This window comes from Lingula anatina, chromosome 1 (genome assembly GCF_051362555.1).
Source record: "Lingula anatina isolate TDL-2025a chromosome 1, LinAna3.0, whole genome shotgun sequence".
Classification (NCBI taxonomy): domain Eukaryota; kingdom Metazoa; phylum Brachiopoda; class Lingulata; order Lingulida; family Lingulidae; genus Lingula; species Lingula anatina.
In genome coordinates this window covers 18,682,297-18,703,687 of record NC_141767.1, presented here as the reverse complement: position 1 = coordinate 18,703,687, position 21,391 = coordinate 18,682,297, and the positions used below count along the sequence as shown (strand labels likewise).

The window sequence follows — 21,391 nt, the reverse complement described above, 5'->3', positions numbered from 1 at the left end:
TCTTGTATTACTGAAGCACCATCATTTTTATGCCTATATCTTTGTACATGTGTTGACATGCTTAAAGTGGAGGTCTAAATATTTTCAATATATGAATATTTAATTAGGGTCCAGTTTTGGCATATTTCTACTTTTATTTCATTTAGTCACCGTTAGAGGGCGTGCAAGACTTAACCACGGCAATAACCAGTGGAGAAGGAGCGCAATTCCAACTTGATTAAAATTACCAAAGGAAACGCCATGGCAAATGTAAAATGTTTAACTTTAGCCAACGGTGCCAAAATGCCAATGGTTGGACTTGGAACTTGGAAGGTATACGGCTTTATGTTTTTTGTAAAGGGCTTTTTAAAAATAGTGTATTTTCACTGAAATTGCAAAGCAAGAGATACAGTACATGCAGGAAATATTTTGTAGAACCAAAAATTATATGTCCCTAAATTTTTTGTGGCCCAAGGCATTATCATAGCATCAGAATGACTTGTATGATATACGTGTACATATAATTGCCTCTGTCATACTCATTAGCAGCATCAGACTTGTCTTCATTTTTAACAATAAATATTATTTTAATTGCAAAATGTAATTATTGAATCAGTGATTCATGCACCTATCTTTCTGGAACAGTTTTCTCTAATAAATATTTATTTGATTAAGATTTGAAAATGTTTTTTATCTGTTTGTTTTGTGAAATAGAAGAGTAAGGATTTTATATCATGTGCTTTTTTCAACTTAAATATGGTATTGGGGTTCTGGGACAACTGTTACACACATATTTTTGCATACTGGTTGTTAAAGTTATTACCACATTTTATTAATATTTAAGTTGTTGAATTCTTTTCATTTATTCCAACAGGACAAAGGAATAATGGAAGAGTTTTTCTTTCAACATGCAGAGATATATTTATATATACTATTACCCTGGGTAATTCAGACACATGGCTGTGTGTAGAATACACTGTGCTTACATGGTATATCATTAAGTGGTTGACATACGGATTGTCCTGACCTAGTTACACTGTCATTTTAAGTCCGCAAGGCCCCAAAGCTGTCGAGCATTTCAAGAAATATTGCACAGTCATGGTGCACACCATGCTGTCCTTTTGTGGCGTGGACTTGTTGGAACAAATTCTGTTATCTTATCAGTATAGAGTAGTGGCAGGGTTACAGCAATCACAACCTGTAACTGTGACTAAGGCATAGGGTTTGATTGATAAGACATCTTTGACCTCTGCTTCCTTAGCAAACAGAAAATGCTGGGAATATATGCTGTACTACATGGTGTCTGCCATGTTTGGCACTGAATGCAGTACATGTACAGTGATAGGGTTTAGGGATGGGAGCGGCGTCTACATGCAGTATTACGTGTGCATGTTAACGCTCCCTGATGATCTAAAAGTCCACATGCAGTATTATATGTTCATGTTTTTAGATTGAACAGGCAAATATGGTTAATGCCTAAATAAAGATGAATGTTTGCAAAAACTTGCACATATATGTATTGGTCAGATATTATATGGGAGGTCCATCAAGCTTGCATTTCATGTTTCCTATTAAATGTTTTACATTTAGGGTTGCCAACTCTATGGATTGAAATGGGTAGAATTTTTAATTTTTGCTGTCAAGCAACCGTCTTGAAAAAAATTAATATACCTGATTATTGTTTAATTCGGTGGTTAGTCAGTGGTACAGGATGATGAGGGGTTAATTTGATTAAAAATCAAAGAAATTATTATATTTGTACACCTTAATATCCAAGTGCAGTCTGTAAAATGAATACCTCTAGGATAGATGAAAACACAGTGAACTAAGCCAATGTTCCACAAATGCTGTATAGAATGTTATGATAACTCTGTTTTGTTTTAATATTTTATAGCCTGCTTAACAACTACATGTCCAAGTACATTACAGAAAAAAATGCAACATATGGAAAAATAATAATATTATGATAAAATGTTGTGACTTATACACGTACACAATCATATGTTATTCTTATTTTTGTAATGAATCTTAATTTAGGACTAGAAATCCTAGATACACATGTTGTATGGTGTTTGCTGCAACTTTTAAGTGATATTTAAATGATTTCTGTTCTAGTCAAAGCCTGGTGAGGTTGCAGAAGCTGTCAAGAAGGCCATTGGTGTTGGCTATAGAATGATAGACTGTGCCTTCATCTATGGGAATGAACCAGAGATAGGGCCTGCTATAAAGGAAAAGATCAGTGATGGAACAGTGAAGAGAGAAGAGCTATTTATAATTAGCAAGGTAAAAATGGAATGAAGAATAGGAAATGAAGCAACAAGACATGAAATTCCTGCATCAAATTGCTGGTTTTGTGAATCTGTAATAATGAATGTGATATTATGCACCTATTAACTCTTTTTTGATGAAGTTAAGGTTCATTGCCATTGCTAATTCCCTATGCTTTACAGGTACTAGTACATGTACCTGTACTCCTTATTATCTCACAGTAATAAAAATAAAATGTTATATGAGATAATAAACATTTGTTGAAGAATTTTACAGATAATAACAGTATATTTTTAGATATAATAACTGACACTTTAATGAATATTTCAGCTTTGGAACACCTACCATCGAAAAGATTTGGTGAAAAAGTGTATAACACAGACCTTGAATAATCTACAACTGGATTACCTGGATATCTATTTAATGCACTGGCCAATGGCATATAAGGTAAAATAATTTGTGAGATCATAGAAGCAATAATGGATAAGAAAATGATTTTGAATTTTAATTGGGTTAAGCTATACAGAAAAGCAGTGGATCTATGACAGAATATTAACAGTTGATAGTAGTTATTGAATTTTTTTATCAGCACATTGTAAAACTTAACAGATTCACTTGCTTAATTGGATGCTGTGGAAGTAAAGGTTCAGATAGTTAATTATTGTCACACAGTGTTATTGTATTATTATGTTAATAATGTGTTTTCAGTGAATGTCTTATAATTCACATTAATTTTCCTTTTCAAACTGAAAGGAAGATGGAGAAAATGTACCAAGGGATGAAGATGGAAATATAATCCTGTCTGAAATTGACTTCTTGGAAGCTTGGAAGGTTTGATATCACTTAAAAGCATCAATATACTAGTAAGCCTAAAATATCACACCAAAATTTTGAAGGAAGGAGCCCACACCTCCCAGGATCTCTAATTCTTATTTCAATTAAGTATTTTTGTTTGCCAAGGGGTAGTTCATTGTGTTTTTTTATTCTTGAACAAATATACCAATAACAAAAATTGATTCCTCAGCCTGAAAACTAAGAATGATAGTTTTTAATGTTTCATGTAAATTATTTATGGGACTGCTATAGACATTTAATGCACTATGAGTTTAAATTCAATATCTTTACCCTTTGATATAATATTTGTTATCCATGAATCCATTAATTATCATCTTTATCATAATGAAACGGTTAATGTATAGTATTGTTTTCCTTTTACAGGAAATGGAAAAACTTGTTGATGAGGGTTTGACCAAGGCCATTGGGTTGTCAAATTTCAACAGCAAGCAGATTCAGAGAATCCTTGACAACTGCAGAATCAAACCTGCTAACTTGCAGGTAGAACTGACGCACTAAATCTCATTTTGTAAAATTAAAATTTGATTGGAAAGATTATTTCAGATTTTTATTCATTTTTTTCATATAGGGTTCTGTTTCATGTGATCTGGTACCAACATTCATTATGGTATTGGGGATTTTTGATCAATTTAACCTGACTGTATTCCTGCATTAATCAGTATCGAAAACAAATCTTTTAAAGATATTAATCATAGCATTTTTGCAACTGTTTTCAAGTGAAACTATGTAAAGTGTACATATCTTACATTACAGATCGAGATTAATCCATATCTTAGCAATGAACGTTTGGTCAATTTTGCCCATGAAAAGGGATTGACAGTGACAGCCCATAGCTGTTTGGGTTCCAATGATAGGCCGTGGTGAGTAGAAGATAGAACTGAGATACAAAGGGCAGTCTCCATCTAGGTCATTGGTATAGGGCACCAAATGCAAGCAATATCTTAGATAGAGTGGACCGTCTCTAACTACATCTTTTATGTAGGGCACTGAGTGTGAGCAATGACCAATAAAGAGTAAACTGTCTCTCTAACAAGCTGAAGGTCATTGGTATAAGGCACTCTTGACTGTATTAATTGCTATCTTACAGATTTTAAGTTTTAAATCATTTGATTCCTGTTCTTATTTCACATTCTATCCCTTGAAGATATATGAATAATATTTTGCTGATATTTATATTACTCTCATATTTGTTGACATTGCTTGCTGTAACAGTAATAAATCACTTGTGTGATTTGCTGAGAATAGCATGTAGTTTGTTTTTTAACAATTTAGTGTTATTTTTCTTACAAAACATCTCAAATTAAGAGTAGATAGTGTCATGAATTAAAGAGTGAACATACAAAGTCTTTAAACACAGATTGTTTGACAGTTATAAGATAAATTGTACATGTATGAGTTTTACTGATGTTGAATGGTTATGTGTCAATAGTTTAAATGTAGAAAACATGTTATATTTGGCATTCATATGTATTTTATCATTATGGATTCAAGGGCAAAGCCAGATGACCCCAAGCTGTTGGAGGACCCAAGGCTTCTGGAAATTGCCAAAAAAGTTGGAAAAAGTCCTGCTCAGGTATTTATTTCATGATAATTTGATATGATGAAAAAAATATTGATGATTCACTAGCATCTCTTGACATGACCAGTGCAGATATTTGAGAAAGCATCCAGTGTATTCTCAGTAATTGATCTTAAAATGAGTGGCATACAGTGTTTATATTTTCTGCATGTGTTTTCTATATGATTCAAATACCATGCAGTTGACATATTTTTAAGGTCTATGTCCATGGATAGATAAAGCACTACACGTAAATGCAAATTCTCACCTAATAAATTTTATGTTAAGGTTTCCAAATTTTATTCAAAAGCATTCACTACATCTTGTTGAGGGCACAAGGCAAATTTTACCAACCAGAACAGTCTATCAACACAGCTTTTATTTCTGAATTTTAAAAAACGAAAAATGTTAAATTTCATATCAGCCTTCTGTTTAAATACTACTTATAAGTTTATTCCATTGTTGTAGGTTGTCCTGCGCTGGGGGATCCAGAGGGGCTATGCAGTTATTCCTAAGACTGTTAGTGAGGAAAGAATGAAGGAAAATCTGCAGGTGCAGTGTAAACTAAATCACACTGTTGTATCTATAGATAATTCCACTATGCATTTAGTGCAAATTGACTTTATTTATTATGAGGTTATCCAGTACTTTTGACAAATCATCTGAGCTTTTTCAGATTTTTTTTTTCAAATTGTATGAAAAGCCTGCTCTCTTTGTCAGTTAACTCTAAATGGCTGTATACACTAGTATGCTGCAAATAAGACCTCCACTAATTTTTTTAATTCAGTATGCCATTAGGATTTACACTGAGTACATATAAAATATTTATATATTAAATTTCTTTGCAGATTTTTGACTTTGAGCTTAGTGACGAGGATATGAAGACTGTGAGCAGTTACAACCATAATTATAGGGCTTGCCATTTAACATGGTAAATACACATTAACCTTTTAAGTTAAAAGTAACATTTGATATTGTGAGGCACTGCAATTTGTAAGATGTTTGGATTGTTTTTTGACACCTCAGTAATAAAAAAGTTATTATAAGGGTTTTTGCTTGAATTTGAATTTTGCTAGATTTCATATTTACTTTCAGACAATTTTTTATGACTTGTCACTTCTAATGTGTGTTATTTGTAATAGAATGGGTATTTAAAATATATTTTTATTTGACAACAATTTAAGTTTCTGTGAGAAAATAATAGCACTGAAATGTCATCTTGTAGTAATTAGTTCTTTCTATGTTTATTTTTTCTTCTAGGGTTAAAGACCACATATATTATCCATTTAAGGAAGAATTTTAAAAGGAAAGGGTCCATAGTGACAATTGTATGGACTACTTTGCAAAAGGATCGCTTGTTTTGAAAATGTACTGGATACATTCCTTCATGAGTAGTATGAGTTAAATTGTTTTGCTTACGTGACCTGATGAAATGCTATAGCACAAATCTGTACTTAGATTGAGATCAAGACAAAATGAGAAATATGGAAAATAGTGCAATCAAATTGGTAACAAAAATCAAAATATTGTTTATTTTTAGATATAAGCAGTCGTTTTTTTTATAATGACTGATTATGAGCATCATTTGATTGTCTCATTATACATTGTAGATAAATGATAGATTACCTTTTAAAATAGTTGAACTATGGGCTGCTGCTCAGTGAACTTGATATCAGTGGCTTTTGCCTAAAACCAAAGTGCAGGTATTATTTTACCTTGCATATCTAGTTTAAAAGTGCCATTCTTATCTTTGAACTTGTAATGTCAAAATCATGGATAGATGCAGATTTTCTGTATCAAAACTTTATCAATACCATTTTTATTCCAGGTTTTGACTTGAAATTATGTTTATATTTAGAATTGTGTAAATCATTGATCTGTCCTTGATTTTATTTATAATTTGTGGAAATTAAATGTGTTGATTGATTGTAAGGCCCTTGTCTTTTTCTGAAAATTGACCAAGTGTACAAATCTGGTGAGTGGATGGTCACGTTCGTCTTAATTTGAGAGCGGCCCTTATTTTTCACCTTCTTACACCAAGTTACAAAGTAGAAAAAAATGACTTAAAGAAAGATTGCCCATCCTATGTGCTGAAGTGCGTGGGGTGGTGAACAAAAAAGGGAGTTTGTACTCTTTATTTTTATTGCACTTTTATGAAGCATTTCGCATAAGAGAAACGAGGAAAGCTATTTTGCTAAATAAAGACCCTTTCTACCTTACAATACCCTTTAAAAAGATTGTGACAATTTGTCTGAGGAGATTGTGGTAGAGCAGCCGCAACAGACAGCACGGGCACAGCATTGAGAAAGTTCCTGTGAAAGGTGGGAATTCTAACGTGTGGTTGATTACACATTACATTAGCATTCAGCCCATCCCCCAGTAAATTGCGTTTTTATCATGTAACTTCGCTACTGATATGAAGGCATACTAATATCACCTGGCTAATTTCGTGATTTGATGTCATTCTTTTATAACCATTTCTTACCAATCATGATAATAAATGTTAGTAACTTAACATCTTGTTCACAAAAAGATGTGCCCTTTGCATAGATGAATTTGAACATGAACTATTTCTCCAAAATAAGGTGTTAGTTACAATGGAAAATAAATGAGATTAGTCTATCACGAAATCGAGGTCGTTTAATGCTTATCAAAATTCGCGATTCCATTGCTTCACTTGTAGGACCTAAATTTTTAAATACTTAGATAAGCACATCTCTTTCCATTCAAAACCACATTCAGAACCTCCCGGCAGTGGGCTGTACAAAAGAGAACCAACACGGTGGGGAGCAAATTGTGGTAGACTAGCCTCCTGTCAGGATGGTGGGGGGGGGGGGGGGGGGGCGTTACGGGGGCGCTGTAACTCCATACTTGGACATAATGTTATGCCCAAGCTCCATACTACTAAAACTGGGGTAAAACACGTTATAGATCGGGTCTGAACATCATCTGTTAAAAGTATCAGTTCTCTTGGCCGTCTGTCGAATAATCACACGTCTATGCGTCAGTGTTTTCCATTTTAATTTATCGAAATCCTCCATCAAAGCATATTGGGTCTTCTGACCTGTAGTGCGACAGTGACATGATAAAATCGATAAAAACTGTCTCAACATAAAAATATATACAAAATTTAATTAGATTTTCTACCGAATAGATAACACCTAATTCTATGTCAAATACAGATTACACTTGCTTGATATGTCTTTGAAATATTGATCTTTTTTTTTCTTCATGATAGTTAACTCGCCACTACGTTTGTAGTCTAAGTGAAATAAATTATACTGGTATTAAAAATGACACAAGAACAACATAACTGATGTCTACTTTCATTGATTTTGACTAGATTTAAAATGAGATGGCAATTACAACAGACCAACATGCTCCATGCACGTCAAACTTTACTTCAGAAATCTCACGAAAAGAGTAATCTCCCCTTTTCCTTCAAAACAAATTCCAGTACTCGATCTGAGAAGAAATGGTTCTTTGCGGTTAGGCGCTGTTACTCCTTGCCCACACAGTTTATGTACATTGGTTTGTCATACCGTACCGTAGCGTAATTCTTAACCAATGAAAATCTCCATCCTATTGGACCCCCTGGACGCAGCCTATCTCGGACAAAGTGATGAACCGAGCTTACTATCTATGGGTCATAGAAAACTATTTCTGAGCCAAAATAAATATAGATCACCCATGACGCTTTTTATTAACGTACGTTTTTCATCCAACGGGAAAGGACTAAAACCAGGAAAGATGACTATGGTGATTTTGTTGTGTTTTTTACTGTTACCATTTATTCCAAACGAAATAGGTAGGGGAGCCTAAGTGGCTTCTTTTCACCTGGATAGGTGTACTCTGATTGAACTAATTAATTGATATTCTCCAATGAGAATACGTTTGAGTATATGTTAACTGTTACATATGTTTTAAAGTTATATAGTAAGAAACCCGTGGTCTTTGCAACATACGGTGCTATGTTGAAATGAAAATCGGCCTTACAATAAATTAATTGTAATTGCAGGAGCAGCCACTGATCTTGAGAAACAGTTCATGGTAGTGTTTGGACCAAGTGGAATAAATAATCCAATCCCACGAGAGATCCATATTATCAACAATGATGATAACACAGGCACTGTCAATGTGTTCAAAATAGGTGATTTTAAAACGAAGATCTCGATAAGACCACCGGTAATTTCACCATCTTATAAAATTGAATTAAACGAGTTCGTCTCCAGCTTCGGTCTTGTCACAAATTTTAAAAAGAATTAGATTTTGACCTGTTCTTCATTTGAATAAGTTACTACATTATAAGTTCATTAATGTACTTGTGACGTGACCTGTTTTGACATATACAAATACAACTGACGGAGCTTAAAGACATCGTGATAAAATATAAAAATAATGTGCCATCTGAATTTTACGTCGGTAATGTAAAGGTATCATTTTACAGTGAATCTCGATTAAGAAACACTCGAGCCCTTCCGAGATGCAACATTTTCAAAATAACAATACTCTAACGTCTGTAATGTATACAAACGCAGAGACATTTTGATTAAATTGCAATAATGGGCCGCTGTTTATATATATTTACTTACCATCACGTAAGATAATTCAATTGCTGCACAAACTATTAATTTGTTACACTCAAACATCCAAAAACCAAAATAATCTTTCTCTTATATGAGAGTCTAGATAATAAAAACAAAGAACTCAAAAGCCCGGTTACTTCTTGATTACATCAAAGACAGGACATTTGTTATAGAAAGTGACATAAAAATTTCCGTCTTCGCTGTAAACAGGGACAATGCCAGCACGGATTCTTTTCTGGTGCTGCCAGTGGCTGGATTGGGGAAGCACTACGTGGTTCCATCCTGGAGGAGAAAATTCTTTGGCAGTGGATTTGGATCATCTTTTATTGGCAAGTTTCCATATTTGCCAGAATAACATTCTTAAATCCACGTTAAGAATGAATATAAAATTCATATGTTCTTTTTCTTCGTCGAGACATGACAAGGGATTGTGTTACTGTCATGTATATTGAAAGAGAAGGTGAGACGCATTAATTAGAATGGGTATGGATTAAAAATATATTGTCTACTGCATGCTAATTAATACTCTGGTTTAATAAAGTTGCTTATAAGCTTCACTTTTTATTGCGTGTGTGACTGTTTTTCGCCGGACTTAATATTGACTACTATGCGATGAAAAAAGAGCAAATTAATAATACCTCAACGGCATTTGAGCAGCCCAACTTGGGCATGATGCTATAAATGAAAATAATATTCAGAGTGTGCTAGCATTAAGGTATCTTTTTCCTATTTGTTTTTCTATTTGCTTGCTTCTTTACGAAATTTTGTTAAACTTTTTGCTCGGTTAAAGGAACACGGTCATCGCAGTATAATTTTACAATTGATACTAACAGTGCATTCCTTCTTTTTCAAGTTGTAGCGCCAGCAATAATAAGGGACCCACATGCAGATAGTTTTCAAGTGAACTTCACATTTCCATGGAGATCGGACGATCCTGGATACACCAATCCGCTTTCTGTACAAATAGATGGATTCGATATGTCGACATATGAATACAAAGGTTCATCTTTTCAAATTCTGTGTGACAAAGATCTCACAGGAACAATAATCACTTCTGACGAGCCGATTGTAGTCGTATCTGGTAACGAACGTGCATCAATTTTTGCTAACGAAATAATAATGATAAACGGTACCGAATGGGATAAAGACGGAAAGATAGATGTAATAATTAATGGGACCAGATGGCAAAATTCTTATGATCATATCGAAGAAATGATACCACCAGTGTCTTCCTGGGGAAAACATTTTGTTACCGCTCCTTTGGCAGAGAGAACAGCAGGGGATGTGTTTAGATTATTAGGTAAGTAAATTGTCAGTTTTCAGTTTGACATTTTATGCGTAATATTTGCGAACATAGGTTGTCATGTTGGAGCATCACTCATTAAATTTTGAAACTGATCATTGTTTCAAAATCAAATTAAAAAAAGACTTTTTATGGACATTCTATCATTATCAGTGCTGTATTAAAATTTTAATTACATTTATTCAATGAGTTTCTTCTTTATTTTTCCAACAGCTAGCGAGGACGACAGTGAACTGAGCGTACTGAAGTATCGCGCTTCTACATGTCATCGTGGCCCAAACATTTTATCCTTGTTAAGTACTGAGACGCACACAGTTCAACGACAAGGGGAATTCCTGCAACTCGATGTTGGTTCTAATGATTATATGGTCATCAGATCAAGAAAGCCCATTCTCGTTGTACAATACAGCAAATCACGTATGTAATTTAAATCAAGTCAATATTTATTATACAGTGTACCGCTTTGGCATTTTTCAGCTGTAATCAACAGAGCGATTGTTGATATTTCAAATCTATTGTAGATAAATATTTGAAAATTATTATTGTACATGTTTGATATACTGTAACAAGTATAGATAAGATTTAGATTTGTTTGAGGATCGAATTTCATTGTATAAGATTCGATTGCAGCTTCAGTTTAAACCTCCTTATATATATATATATATATATATATATATATATATATATATATATATATATATATATAATTAATTGTATTAAAGGGATAATAACTCCTCATATGAGATCTATATTTCACAATAAAAACATTGTGAATACTCTTAGAAATGTAATATATTCTGTTTTACCACAAAAACGGCAGTTATAGCTATTATTCTGATATCTGAGCTTGTCTTTAGACCACGTGACCTCCATTGATGGCTGTACTCTGTTAAAATCTCCTAAGAGATTTTAACAAAAAACATACTTTTTTTAGAAAAAAAAACAAGGACTAATTTTGAATGTAAAAATGGATTCATTAACCATTGGTAAGTATGGGAAAATTGTTGTTTACTCCAGGAAAATAGAGTTATTATCTCTTTAATGCTTATTTTCAGCAATAGCCGACTTCGCCGGCAGTGATCCCTTGATGATGGTTATTCCCCCAGTCGAGCAGTACCGCGAAAGATACTCCTTTACAACTTTCAAGGGAGTTTTACAAGACGAGTATAACAACTTCATAACCGTAGCCGTCCAGTCACACCAAGCAAGTGGACTTGTATTGGACGGAAGTCTCTTTACCTCGGTTTACGGCCATCGTTGGATGGTACTGGGTGACTCTGGCTTCTCCGCTGCAACACTGCGTATAAAACCCGGATTACATACCATGAATCACTCTGATCCAACGGCAACGTTTATGGTTCTATCGTACGGTTTCGTGAAGTATGAAGCTTACGGCCACCCTGCTGGTATGCGCCATTCCCCGCTGTACAGTTACTGTCAACCCACGACTTCAGTGGCAGGAGACGGCATTGACAACGACTGTGATGGGCGCATCGATGAGGAGCACGATAATGGCGTGGACGACGACGGAGATGGCCGTGTGGACGAAGACTTGGAATACACATTCATGCACGTCAAACCCAGTGGGCCAATTCTAGGAAAATAGGTTCGCGAGCATCGCTGCGAAATTCCGAATGTAAAAGATTTCAATTTCTATAATCGTTCTTTATTTAAATTAAAGTCTGCCTTTAGGGGGCATTCTCTTCGAATAAGTGTCAAAAATCATATGATTTCTTGAACCTATTATTACGCGTTTGCAGAATCCAGACACTGGAGCCTTTGGTTCATTATTCATGCAAATCTCAGCTTAAACTTTTACGAACTTTTAACATAAACGTAGTAGATGCAAATTCTTATTAACTTTTCTTTTTCGAAATATCGTGTTTACCAATTAATTCAGTAGAAAAAATAATGTCATGGTAACATCCCGTGATTACAACTATTCACTTGTAATGAAAACAAACCTTCTTACTTCCATGATACCACATTAAAGATTGCTTAACTTTAAAAGGAGGAGATTCAGAAGTGTGGGAAAACGCAAAGAAGCGAGAAGAGCTTTTCGTTTCTTTTCCTTACAATGCTACTGCTCAAATTGTGATGCTGCTGTATGTGTGTCTATTATAATTTCATATTATAAAAATTAAGATTTAAAAATCAACTTGCGTCTATCGAGATGTGACATGAATATCTGGATAACGTTGTTATGAAAGGATTTTTTGGCATTATCTCTATCTGCCCTCTCTATTTTCTCAGTCACAGATGAATCCCCTCGTTTTTATTTCCCGTGAACGATGTATTTTGTAAAATATGGAAATAAGATTGATAATGATGATTAAATTGACTGCTCTGCTTGCGTACTTGGCTGTCAATTAATTTTTTCACAATTTAATTTTTGCCTTAAGTTCAAAGGATCGTGATAATTTGCTCGAGGAGATTGTGTTAGAGCAGTTGCATGTATGACAGGGACTCTTATTGTGAAATATCATGTCCCCACGGATGGTAGGAATTCTCAGTTGTGATTTTAATTAAAATTGCTCATTAAAATACAGCCCATCTACCAGTGTATCGTTTTTTAACTCATGAATTAAATTGTGTTTTTATCATGTAACTTTGCTGCTGAGGTGAATACATACTAATACTACCGAGCTTACTTTATAATTTATTGTTATATCTTCTCAGTTACCCAACATCGTGTTCACAGAGACATGTGCCGACAACCGATAAATTTATACATGAACTGTTTGCCCAAAATATGGCGTCTGGTACAATATAAGAGAAACAAACAAATCGAGAACCTTTTTTTCAATGCGTTTCAAAAATTCAAGATTTCATCATTGAACATACAGTATGACCTTATACTCGGGGGTGTGGGGGTGGGTACTCGGGGATGTCATTGTTCAGAAACTGGAGATATATGGCGACCACTATGACAGCCAGTGTACATGTTTTTTTTTTTTTAATCGGGTCTAAACATCATCTAGTAAAGATGTCATAGCTACAATATTTGACCGTTGTTTCATTATGGTCAGAGCGTCAGTGTTTCCACTTTTCTCTAGCTATCTTGGGCAAATTTCCTTGCCATTCCTGTCCTCAGATCAGACCATTTTTGCCACGTGTTCAAGCAACCAGCTATATCCACAATTTGTTATGGTGGGATAAATTCTTTCAAGAAGGAAAAAAGGGAGAAAACAGTCTTTGGCCTGTGCCTTTTAGTGCTATTTATCATCTTGCAACATTAAGTCCTTGCTGTACCTGTAGGATTTTTTCCTCCAACATGATGACATTGTACATAAAAGTGGAGCGATCTTTTTTCTTAAAAATACAGTTCGTAATATTTTCATGAAGTCATCCTTTCAGTTTATCGAAATTCTCTATTTAGGCACATTGGCTCTTCTGAATTATCTATTAGGCCCGTAATGCGACCAATGACATGATAAAATTGATTAAAACTATCTCAACATAAAAATGCCTACAAAATTTAATTAGATTTTCCACAGAATAGATAACACCTAATTCTATGTCAAATACAGATTACAGTTGCTTCAACGAAGATATGTCTTTGAAATCTTGATCAGTTCTTTTTTCATAATAGCTAACCGAACACTGTATTTGTAGTTTAAATAAAAGAAACCAAACTAGCATTCAAGAGGGACAACTACACAAGAACAGCATAATTGATGTCTCCTTTCATTGCAATTGAATCAACTTTAAATGTGACAGCGATTACACCAGACCATTGTACTCCATGCATGTCAAATAAGCTTACGTATACTTTAAAGATCTCGAAAAAGAGTAAGAGCTCCCCTTCAGTTAGAATGAATCCAATACTCGATCTGAGAAGAAGGGGACCAAGCCGTCCGAAGATGTTACTCCTTTCCGACACAGTCTATGGATGTTTAGTTTAAGGTGTGAAATCACGTAGTAACCTTGGGGTTCTAAAGTACGGTGCTTAAATTTAGCATGTGCCCAACGCATGGGATATCCTAGTGAGTTAATATCTCCACCGTAGCATTATTCTTAACCAATAAAAATCCCCATCCTCTTTGAGCCCCCTGGATGCAGCCTATCTGAGACGAAGTAATGAACCGAGCTTACTATCTTTATGTCACAGAAAACTATTTCTGAGTCAAAATAAATATAGATCACCCATGATGCTTTTTATAGACGTTCGTTTTCATCCTACCAGGAAGGACTAAATCCAGGAAAGATGACCATGGTGATTCTGATGTGTGCTTTTCTGTTACCATTTATTCCAAAGGGGCTCGGTAAGTAGCTTCTTTTTGCCTGGATACATGTAGGTGTAAGCTGATTGAACTAATTAATTAATATGCTCGAACTAATTAATAGATATTCTCTATATGATGACACGTTTGAGTATATGTTACCTGTGACATGTTTTAAAGCTATACAGCAAGAAATCTGTGGTCTTTGCAACACACCGTGCTATGTTGAGATGAAAATCAGTGAATCAGTAGATTAACTGTTATTGCAGGAGCAGCCACTGATCTTGAAAAACAGTTCATGGTTGTGTTTGGACCAAGTGGACTAGAAAAAACAATCCCACGAGAGATCCACATCATCAACAATGATGATAATACAGGCACTGTCAGTGTGTCTGAACTAGGTGATTTTAAAACGAAGACCCCAATAGGACCACCGGTAATTTTCTCCATCTTATAAAATTGAATTAAACAAACAGATTTAGCTCTTGTTACGACATCTGAAAAGAAGTAGCTCCAGCCTATTTTTTCATTTAAATTAGTTACTTCATTATAAGTGCATTTACGGACCTTACAAGACATCGTAGTAACACATTAAAATCATGTGCTATCTGAATTTTTACGTCCGCCAAGTAAAAAATTTACAGTGAATTTCGATTAAGAAACACTCGAGCCCTTCCGAGATGCAACATTTTTAATAATACACTAACGTCTGTAATGTATACTAACGCAGAGACATTTTGGTTAAATTGCAATAATGGGCCGCTGTTTATTTACTTACCATCACGTAAGATAATTCAATTGCTGTACAAACTGTTAACTTGTTACACTCAAACATACAAAAACCAAAATAATCTTTATCTTATGTGAGAGATCAGAAAATAAAAACAAAGAACTCAAAAGCCGGTGAAAAGATTTATGATAAAAACATATTTGTTTAATTTCAGATTCAGTTAAATCCAGGTGAAGGGAAAAATGTCACACTACAAAATCTGAACAACATCAACAAATTTAAAATGTCTGATAAGCTACTTCTTGATTACATCAAAAAAAAGAACATTTTTTATAGAAAGTGACATAAAAATTTCCGTCTTCGCTGTAAATAAGTACAATGCCAGCACGGATTCTTTTCTGGTACTGCCAGCAGCTGGATTGGGGAAGCACTACGTGGTTCCATCCTGGAGGAGAAAATTCTTTGGCAGTGGATTTGGATCAGCTTTTATTGGTAAGTTTTCAAATTTGCTGGAATGTCATTCTTAAATACACGTTGAAAATGAATATAAAATCTATTTGTCATTGTCTTCTTCGAGACATGACAAGAGATTGTGGTAACTGCCATGTATAACAAAAGAGTAGGCGAGGAGCATTAATTAATTGACCACTGCATGCTAATACGCTGGTTCAACATGCAGAGCTGCTTGTAAGCTGACTTTTAAATGCGTCTGTGGATATTTATCACTTGACTTACTATTGACTACTGTGCGTTGAAATAAAGAGCAAACAAATAATCATTTGAACAGCCTAATTGTAAGGAAAAATAAAGTCATAGTGTGTTAGCATTAAAGAATCTCTATCTTATTTCTATTTTTTCTTGGTTCTGACCGTTTCCTAGCTTTACTGATAGATCAGTTACATTGGAACAGGAACATCGCAGTATCATTATATAACTGATACTAATAGTGCACATTGCCTTTTTCAAGTTGTAGCGCCGGCAATAGTAAGGGACCCAGCAGCAGAAAGTTTTCAAGTGAACTTCACATTTCCGTGGAGATCGGACGATCCAGTTGCAATTAATTTTGCTACAATTCCTGGATACACCAATCCGCTTTCTGTACAAATAGATGGATTTGATATGTCAACTTTCAAGAGCTATGGTTCAACTTTTCAAATTTTGTGTGACAAAGATCTCACAGGAACAATAATCACTTCTGAAGAGCCCATTGTAGTCGTATCTGGAAATGAGCGGACATCTATTTTTGGCAACGAAAAAATAATGATAAATGGTACTGAATGGGACAAAGATAGCACAGAACTTTTGACAATTAATGGAACTAGTTGGAAAACCTCTTATGATCATATCGAAGAGATGATACCACCAGTGTCTACCTGGGGAAAACACTTTGTTACCGCTCCTTTAGCAGAGAGAAAAGCAGGGGATGTGTTTAGATTAATAGGTAAGTAAATTCTCAGTTTTCAGTTTCACATTTTATGAATAATATTGTGAATATGTTGTCATACTTGGAGTATCATTCATTAAATTTTGTAACTGATCATTGTTTAAAAATTTAATTGTAATTTTATTCAATTCAAAAATTTGAAAAAGGCCTCTTTATAGACATTCTATCATTATCAGTGCTGTATTAAAATGTAATGAAATCGATTGAAAGAGTTTCTTCTTTATTTTATTTACAGCTAGCGAGGACGACAGTGAACTGAGGGTAATGAGGTATCGCGATTCTACATGTCGTTGTGGCACAAACCTATTATCCTTGCTAAGTACTGAGAAGCACACAGTTCAACGACAAGGGGGATTTGTGCAACTGGATGTCGGTTCTGATGAATATATGGTCATCCGATCAAGAAAGCCCATTCTCGTTGTACAATACAGCAAATCATGTATGTAACAATTCAATTCAGTATGTATCATAGTACTTGTCGATATTTCAAATCTATTAAGGGCCCCTTTACACCGGACGGCGTCCTTTCTGCGTCCCTTCTGCGTTCGAAAATGTGGTCAGGACGCTCAACGGTCGCCAAATCAATTAAATCGTGTCTCAGTGTAAAGGCGTCTGCGTCCCATGTGCATCCCTTGAACGCCCGAATCTTGATTTTACCTGTAAAACTGCGAGCGACCTGCCTCCCTCCACTGTACGTCTGTTAAGCCTCTCTTCTGGTCCTCAAATCAAACTCGGTCCCTTGGTTCTAAACTGTTTACAAGAGGCTCTGCTCTGGTCCTACACCTGTAAATGTCCATCATGACGTGTACAAACGTGTGCAACCCAAGGCGTCCATTGCGATGTTTGAGCGACCATTGAGAATTCTTGCTGCGTTCTCTGTAACTATAGTGATGCAAGGTCTGCATGGACTGATGATCAGCCAGATGCTCATTGTTATCCCTATAAGAAGGATGGACAGGCGCCGAAAACGAGAAAGTATGACTGACACAACAGAATATTTGAATCCGTTTTCAAATGACGCATTCTGCAAAAAGTTCTGACAATTAATGCATCTTGTAAAAAAGGCAAAATATTCGTTTTATAATAACCTAAAAAATGGATCGTTTCATGAATTAGGGAAAAAACAATTGGAGGCTGATATGAGACCACTATTGCCCTTAGAATTCCTGTCTGGTAAAAAAATACCTTAGCACGGCCCCGTTTGAGAGTGAAAAAAAATGTTCTACGTGGCGAACACTGGACGATCTTTGAGTTTTCATTCTGCAACCAAAGCTATGCTTGTGCGTCCTTTCTGCGTCCATTGAGCGACCATTCTCCATCGCGTTCTCTCTGCGATTGTTTTGAACATGCTCAAAACTTCGCAGCGTCCTTGGCGTCCTCGGCGATGCTTGAACGTTCTTTGTGCGACCTTAGCGATCACTGTGCGTTCTTTGAGCGTCCGGCGGCGTCCTGGGCTCCGTATCTCGAAAGGTTCGCTATGTTGCGCACGTGCGCAAGTGTCTCGATTCCATAACCGATTATATTTCGAGATACGGGGCCATGGAATCGAGACGCTTGCGCACGTGCGCTACATAGCGAACCTTTCGAGATACGGAGCCCTGGCCAGTTTCATGGTCGCACAAAGGACGCAGAAAGGACGCCGTCCAGTGTAAAGGGGGTTTAAAACTAGGTAAATATTCAAAAAACATTACTGTACGGTACTTGTTTGATATACTGAAATAAACTTTCAGAATTGACTTCAATTGCAGAGGATTCAATTCCAGCTTCAGTGTAAACCTTGTCATATTTTTAAAATTGTACTAAAATGCTTATTTTCAGCAATAGCCGACTTCACCGACAATGATCCCCTGATGATGGTTATTCCCCCAGTCGAGCAGTACCGCGGAAGATACTCCTTCACAACTTTCAAAGGAGTGATACAAGAGGAGTATAACAACTTCATAACCGTAGCCGTCCAGTCACACCAAACAAGTGGACTTGTATTGGACGGAAATCTCTTTAACTCGGTTTACGGCCATCGTTGGATGGAACTGGGTGACTCTGGCTTCTCCGCTACAACGCTGCGTATAAAACCCGGACAACATACCATGAGGCACTCTGATCCAACGGCAACGTTCATGGTCCTATCGTACGGTTTCGTAGAGTATGAAGCTTACGGCCACCCCGCTGGCATGCGCCATTCCCCGTTGTACAGGAACTGTCAACCCACGACCTCTGTGGCAGGAGACGGCATTGACAACGACTGTGATGGGCGTATCGATGAGGAGCACGATAACGGCATCGACGACGACGGAGATGGCCGTGTTGACGAAGACTTGGCATACACATTTATGCACTTCAAACCCAGTGGGCCAATTCTCGGAAAATAGGTTCGCGAGTATCGCTGCGAAATTCCGAATGCAAAAGATTTAAATTCTATAATCGTTCTTTATTTTAAATTTAGTCTGCCTTTGGAGGACATTCTATTCGAAGAAGTGTTAAAATCATATGATTTCTTGAACCTATTAATACGCGTTTGCAGAATCCAGACAATGGAGCCTTTGGTTCATTATTTATGCAAATGTTAGCTTTTAAGATTTTTTTATAAAAATTACGAATTTTTGACATAGTAGATGCAAATTCTTATTAGCTTTTCTTTTTTAAAATGTTGTCTTTATCAATTAAGTAGAAAAAACAATGTAATTATAAACATCCCTTGATTAGAGCTATTCACTTATAATGAAAAGAAAAATCTTCTCAATGCCATGATACCACATTTTAGATTAATTTACTTTCAAAGGGGGAGATTCAGAAGGGAGTGAACACGCAAAGAAGCGAGAAGAACTTCTCTTACAATGCTACTGCTCAAATTGTGATACTGCTGTAGGCCTATGTGTGTCTATTATAATTTCTTATTTCAAAAAATAAAGATTTAAAAATCAACCTACGTATATCGCTATGTAACATGAATATCTGGATAATGTTGTTATGGAAGTTTTTTTTTTCTGGCATTATCTCTTTCTGCCCTCTCTATTTTCACAGTCACAGATGAATCCCCTCGTTTTTATTTTCCGTGAACGTTGTATTTTGTATAATATAGAAATAAGATTGATAATGATGAATAAATTGACTGCTCTGCTTGCGTACTGGGCATCCAATTGATTTTCCCGTAGTGTCTGAAGTTCAAAGGATTGTGAGAATTTGCTTGAGGGGATTGTGTTAGAGCAGCTGCATGGATGACAGGACTCTATTGTGAAATATCATGTAGGTAGGAATTCTCAGGTGTGGTTAATTGCTTATTAAAATTCAACCAATCCCCCAGTGTATCGTTTACTAATGTATGAAGTAAATTGCGTTTGTATCATGTAACTTCGCTGCTGAGCTGAATAAAAACTAATACTTCCGAGCTTACGTCGTAATTTAATGAGATATTCTTTAATTCCTTTTCTTACCAATCTTTATGATAATTATCTTCTTAGTTACCCAACATCTTGTTCACAGAGACGTGACGACGACTGATAAATTTAAACATGAACTATTTGCCCAAAATATGGCGTCTGATACAATAGAAGATAAACAAGGTACACTTACCACTAAATTGAGAACCTTTTTAAAATGCGTTCTAAAAATTCATGATTTCATCATTGAACATATGGCCTAGTACTCAGGGGTATGGGGGTTGATACTCGGGGATGTCAGTACAGAAACTATAGATATATGGCGACCACTATGACAGCTAGTGTGCATGTACTTTTAAATCGGGTCTAAACATCATCTAGTAACGGTGACACAGCTGCTACAATATTTGACTGTCGTTTCATTACGGTCTGAGCGTCAGTGTTTCCAGTTTTCTTTAGCTGTCTTGGGCAACTTGTCATTCCTGTTCTCAGATTGGACCATAATTGCCACGTATTCAAAAATCCGAGTATATCCACAACTACTGTTTTTGTCATAGTGGCATAAACTCTTTCAAAAAGGAAAAAAAGGGGGGGGGCAGTCTTTGGCCTATGCCTTTTAGCGTTATTTATCATCTTGCAGCATTAAATGCTTGCTGTACCTGTAGGATTTTTCCTTCGAACATGATGACATTGTACATAAAAAGTTGAGCAGACCTTTTCTATTTAACAATAAGCCCATGTGAAACGATCTTTTTTCTTAAAAAATAAAGTTTGTAATATTTTCACGAAGTCATCCTTTCAGTTTATTGAAATTCTCCATTTAGGCATATTGGTTCTTCTGAAGTATCTATTAGGCCCGTAATGCGACCAATGACATGATAAAATTGATTAAAACTATCTCAACATAAAAATGCCTACAAAATTTAATTAGATTTTCCACAGAATAGATAACACCTAATTCTATGTCAAATACAGATTACAGTTGCTTCAACGAAGATATGTCTTTGAAATCTTGATCAGTTCTTTTTTCATAATAGCTAACCGAACACTGCATTTGTAGTTTGAATA

General features: G+C 35.5%; 4 protein-coding genes across 4 annotated transcripts; all 4 read left to right on the top strand.

Moving 5' to 3' along the window:
- The first annotated feature begins 125 nt into the window (after window positions 1-125).
- On the top strand, window positions 126-6,587 carry LOC106150990 (aldo-keto reductase family 1 member B1). The gene is made up of 10 exons (XM_086999489.1): window positions 126-312; window positions 2,095-2,262; window positions 2,578-2,694; window positions 3,001-3,078; window positions 3,466-3,582; window positions 3,856-3,962; window positions 4,594-4,675; window positions 5,129-5,212; window positions 5,509-5,591; window positions 5,921-6,587. Exons 1-10 carry the CDS (start codon window positions 241-243, stop codon window positions 5,961-5,963), a joined length of 951 nt encoding a protein of 316 aa, XP_086855615.1. The 5' UTR covers window positions 126-240; the 3' UTR covers window positions 5,964-6,587.
- A 3,598-nt stretch (window positions 6,588-10,185) lies between these two features.
- Window positions 10,186-13,152, top strand: LOC147764047 (IgGFc-binding protein-like). The gene is made up of 3 exons (XM_087001554.1): window positions 10,186-10,546; window positions 10,763-10,966; window positions 11,605-13,152. The coding sequence occupies exons 1-3, from the start codon at window positions 10,225-10,227 to the stop codon at window positions 12,153-12,155; spliced, it is 1,077 nt and encodes a 358-aa protein (XP_086857680.1). The 5' UTR covers window positions 10,186-10,224; the 3' UTR covers window positions 12,156-13,152.
- A 1,484-nt stretch (window positions 13,153-14,636) lies between these two features.
- On the top strand, window positions 14,637-15,845 carry LOC147764046 (uncharacterized). Its single transcript, XM_087001930.1, has 3 exons — window positions 14,637-14,814; window positions 15,042-15,208; window positions 15,717-15,845. The coding sequence occupies exons 1-3, from the start codon at window positions 14,757-14,759 to the stop codon at window positions 15,843-15,845; spliced, it is 354 nt and encodes a 117-aa protein (XP_086858056.1). The 5' UTR covers window positions 14,637-14,756.
- LOC147764045 (IgGFc-binding protein-like) lies at window positions 15,722-19,502 on the top strand. Its single transcript, XM_087001806.1, has 4 exons — window positions 15,722-15,994; window positions 16,470-16,943; window positions 17,182-17,385; window positions 18,765-19,502. Exons 2-4 carry the CDS (start codon window positions 16,622-16,624, stop codon window positions 19,313-19,315), a joined length of 1,077 nt encoding a protein of 358 aa, XP_086857932.1. The 5' UTR covers window positions 15,722-15,994; window positions 16,470-16,621; the 3' UTR covers window positions 19,316-19,502.
- Window positions 19,503-21,391: the final 1,889 nt, after the last annotated feature.

What these genes read in the sequence shown, in the direction of transcription:
- LOC106150990 (XM_086999489.1), top strand. Translation starts at nt 241, where the DNA reads ATGGCAAATGTAAAATGTTTAACTTTAGCCAACGGTGCCAAAATGCCA. An exon ending in ACTTCTTGGAAGCTTGGAAG is followed by an intron (nt 3,079 to 3,465) that starts GTTTGATATCAC and finishes TTCCTTTTACAG; the next exon opens with GAAATGGAAAAACTTGTTGA. An exon ending in TCAAACCTGCTAACTTGCAG is followed by an intron (nt 3,583 to 3,855) that starts GTAGAACTGACG and finishes CTTACATTACAG; the next exon opens with ATCGAGATTAATCCATATCT.
- LOC147764047 (XM_087001554.1), top strand. Translation starts at nt 10,225, where the DNA reads ATGTCGACATATGAATACAAAGGTTCATCTTTTCAAATTCTGTGTGAC. An exon ending in GGATGTGTTTAGATTATTAG is followed by an intron (nt 10,547 to 10,762) that starts GTAAGTAAATTG and finishes TTTTTCCAACAG; the next exon opens with CTAGCGAGGACGACAGTGAA. An exon ending in TGTACAATACAGCAAATCAC is followed by an intron (nt 10,967 to 11,604) that starts GTATGTAATTTA and finishes GCTTATTTTCAG; the next exon opens with CAATAGCCGACTTCGCCGGC.
- LOC147764046 (XM_087001930.1), top strand. Translation starts at nt 14,757, where the DNA reads ATGACCATGGTGATTCTGATGTGTGCTTTTCTGTTACCATTTATTCCA. An exon ending in ATTTATTCCAAAGGGGCTCG is followed by an intron (nt 14,815 to 15,041) that starts GTAAGTAGCTTC and finishes CTGTTATTGCAG; the next exon opens with GAGCAGCCACTGATCTTGAA. An exon ending in AGACCCCAATAGGACCACCG is followed by an intron (nt 15,209 to 15,716) that starts GTAATTTTCTCC and finishes GTTTAATTTCAG; the next exon opens with ATTCAGTTAAATCCAGGTGA.
- LOC147764045 (XM_087001806.1), top strand. Translation starts at nt 16,622, where the DNA reads ATGTCAACTTTCAAGAGCTATGGTTCAACTTTTCAAATTTTGTGTGAC. An exon ending in GGATGTGTTTAGATTAATAG is followed by an intron (nt 16,944 to 17,181) that starts GTAAGTAAATTC and finishes TTTTATTTACAG; the next exon opens with CTAGCGAGGACGACAGTGAA. An exon ending in TGTACAATACAGCAAATCAT is followed by an intron (nt 17,386 to 18,764) that starts GTATGTAACAAT and finishes GCTTATTTTCAG; the next exon opens with CAATAGCCGACTTCACCGAC.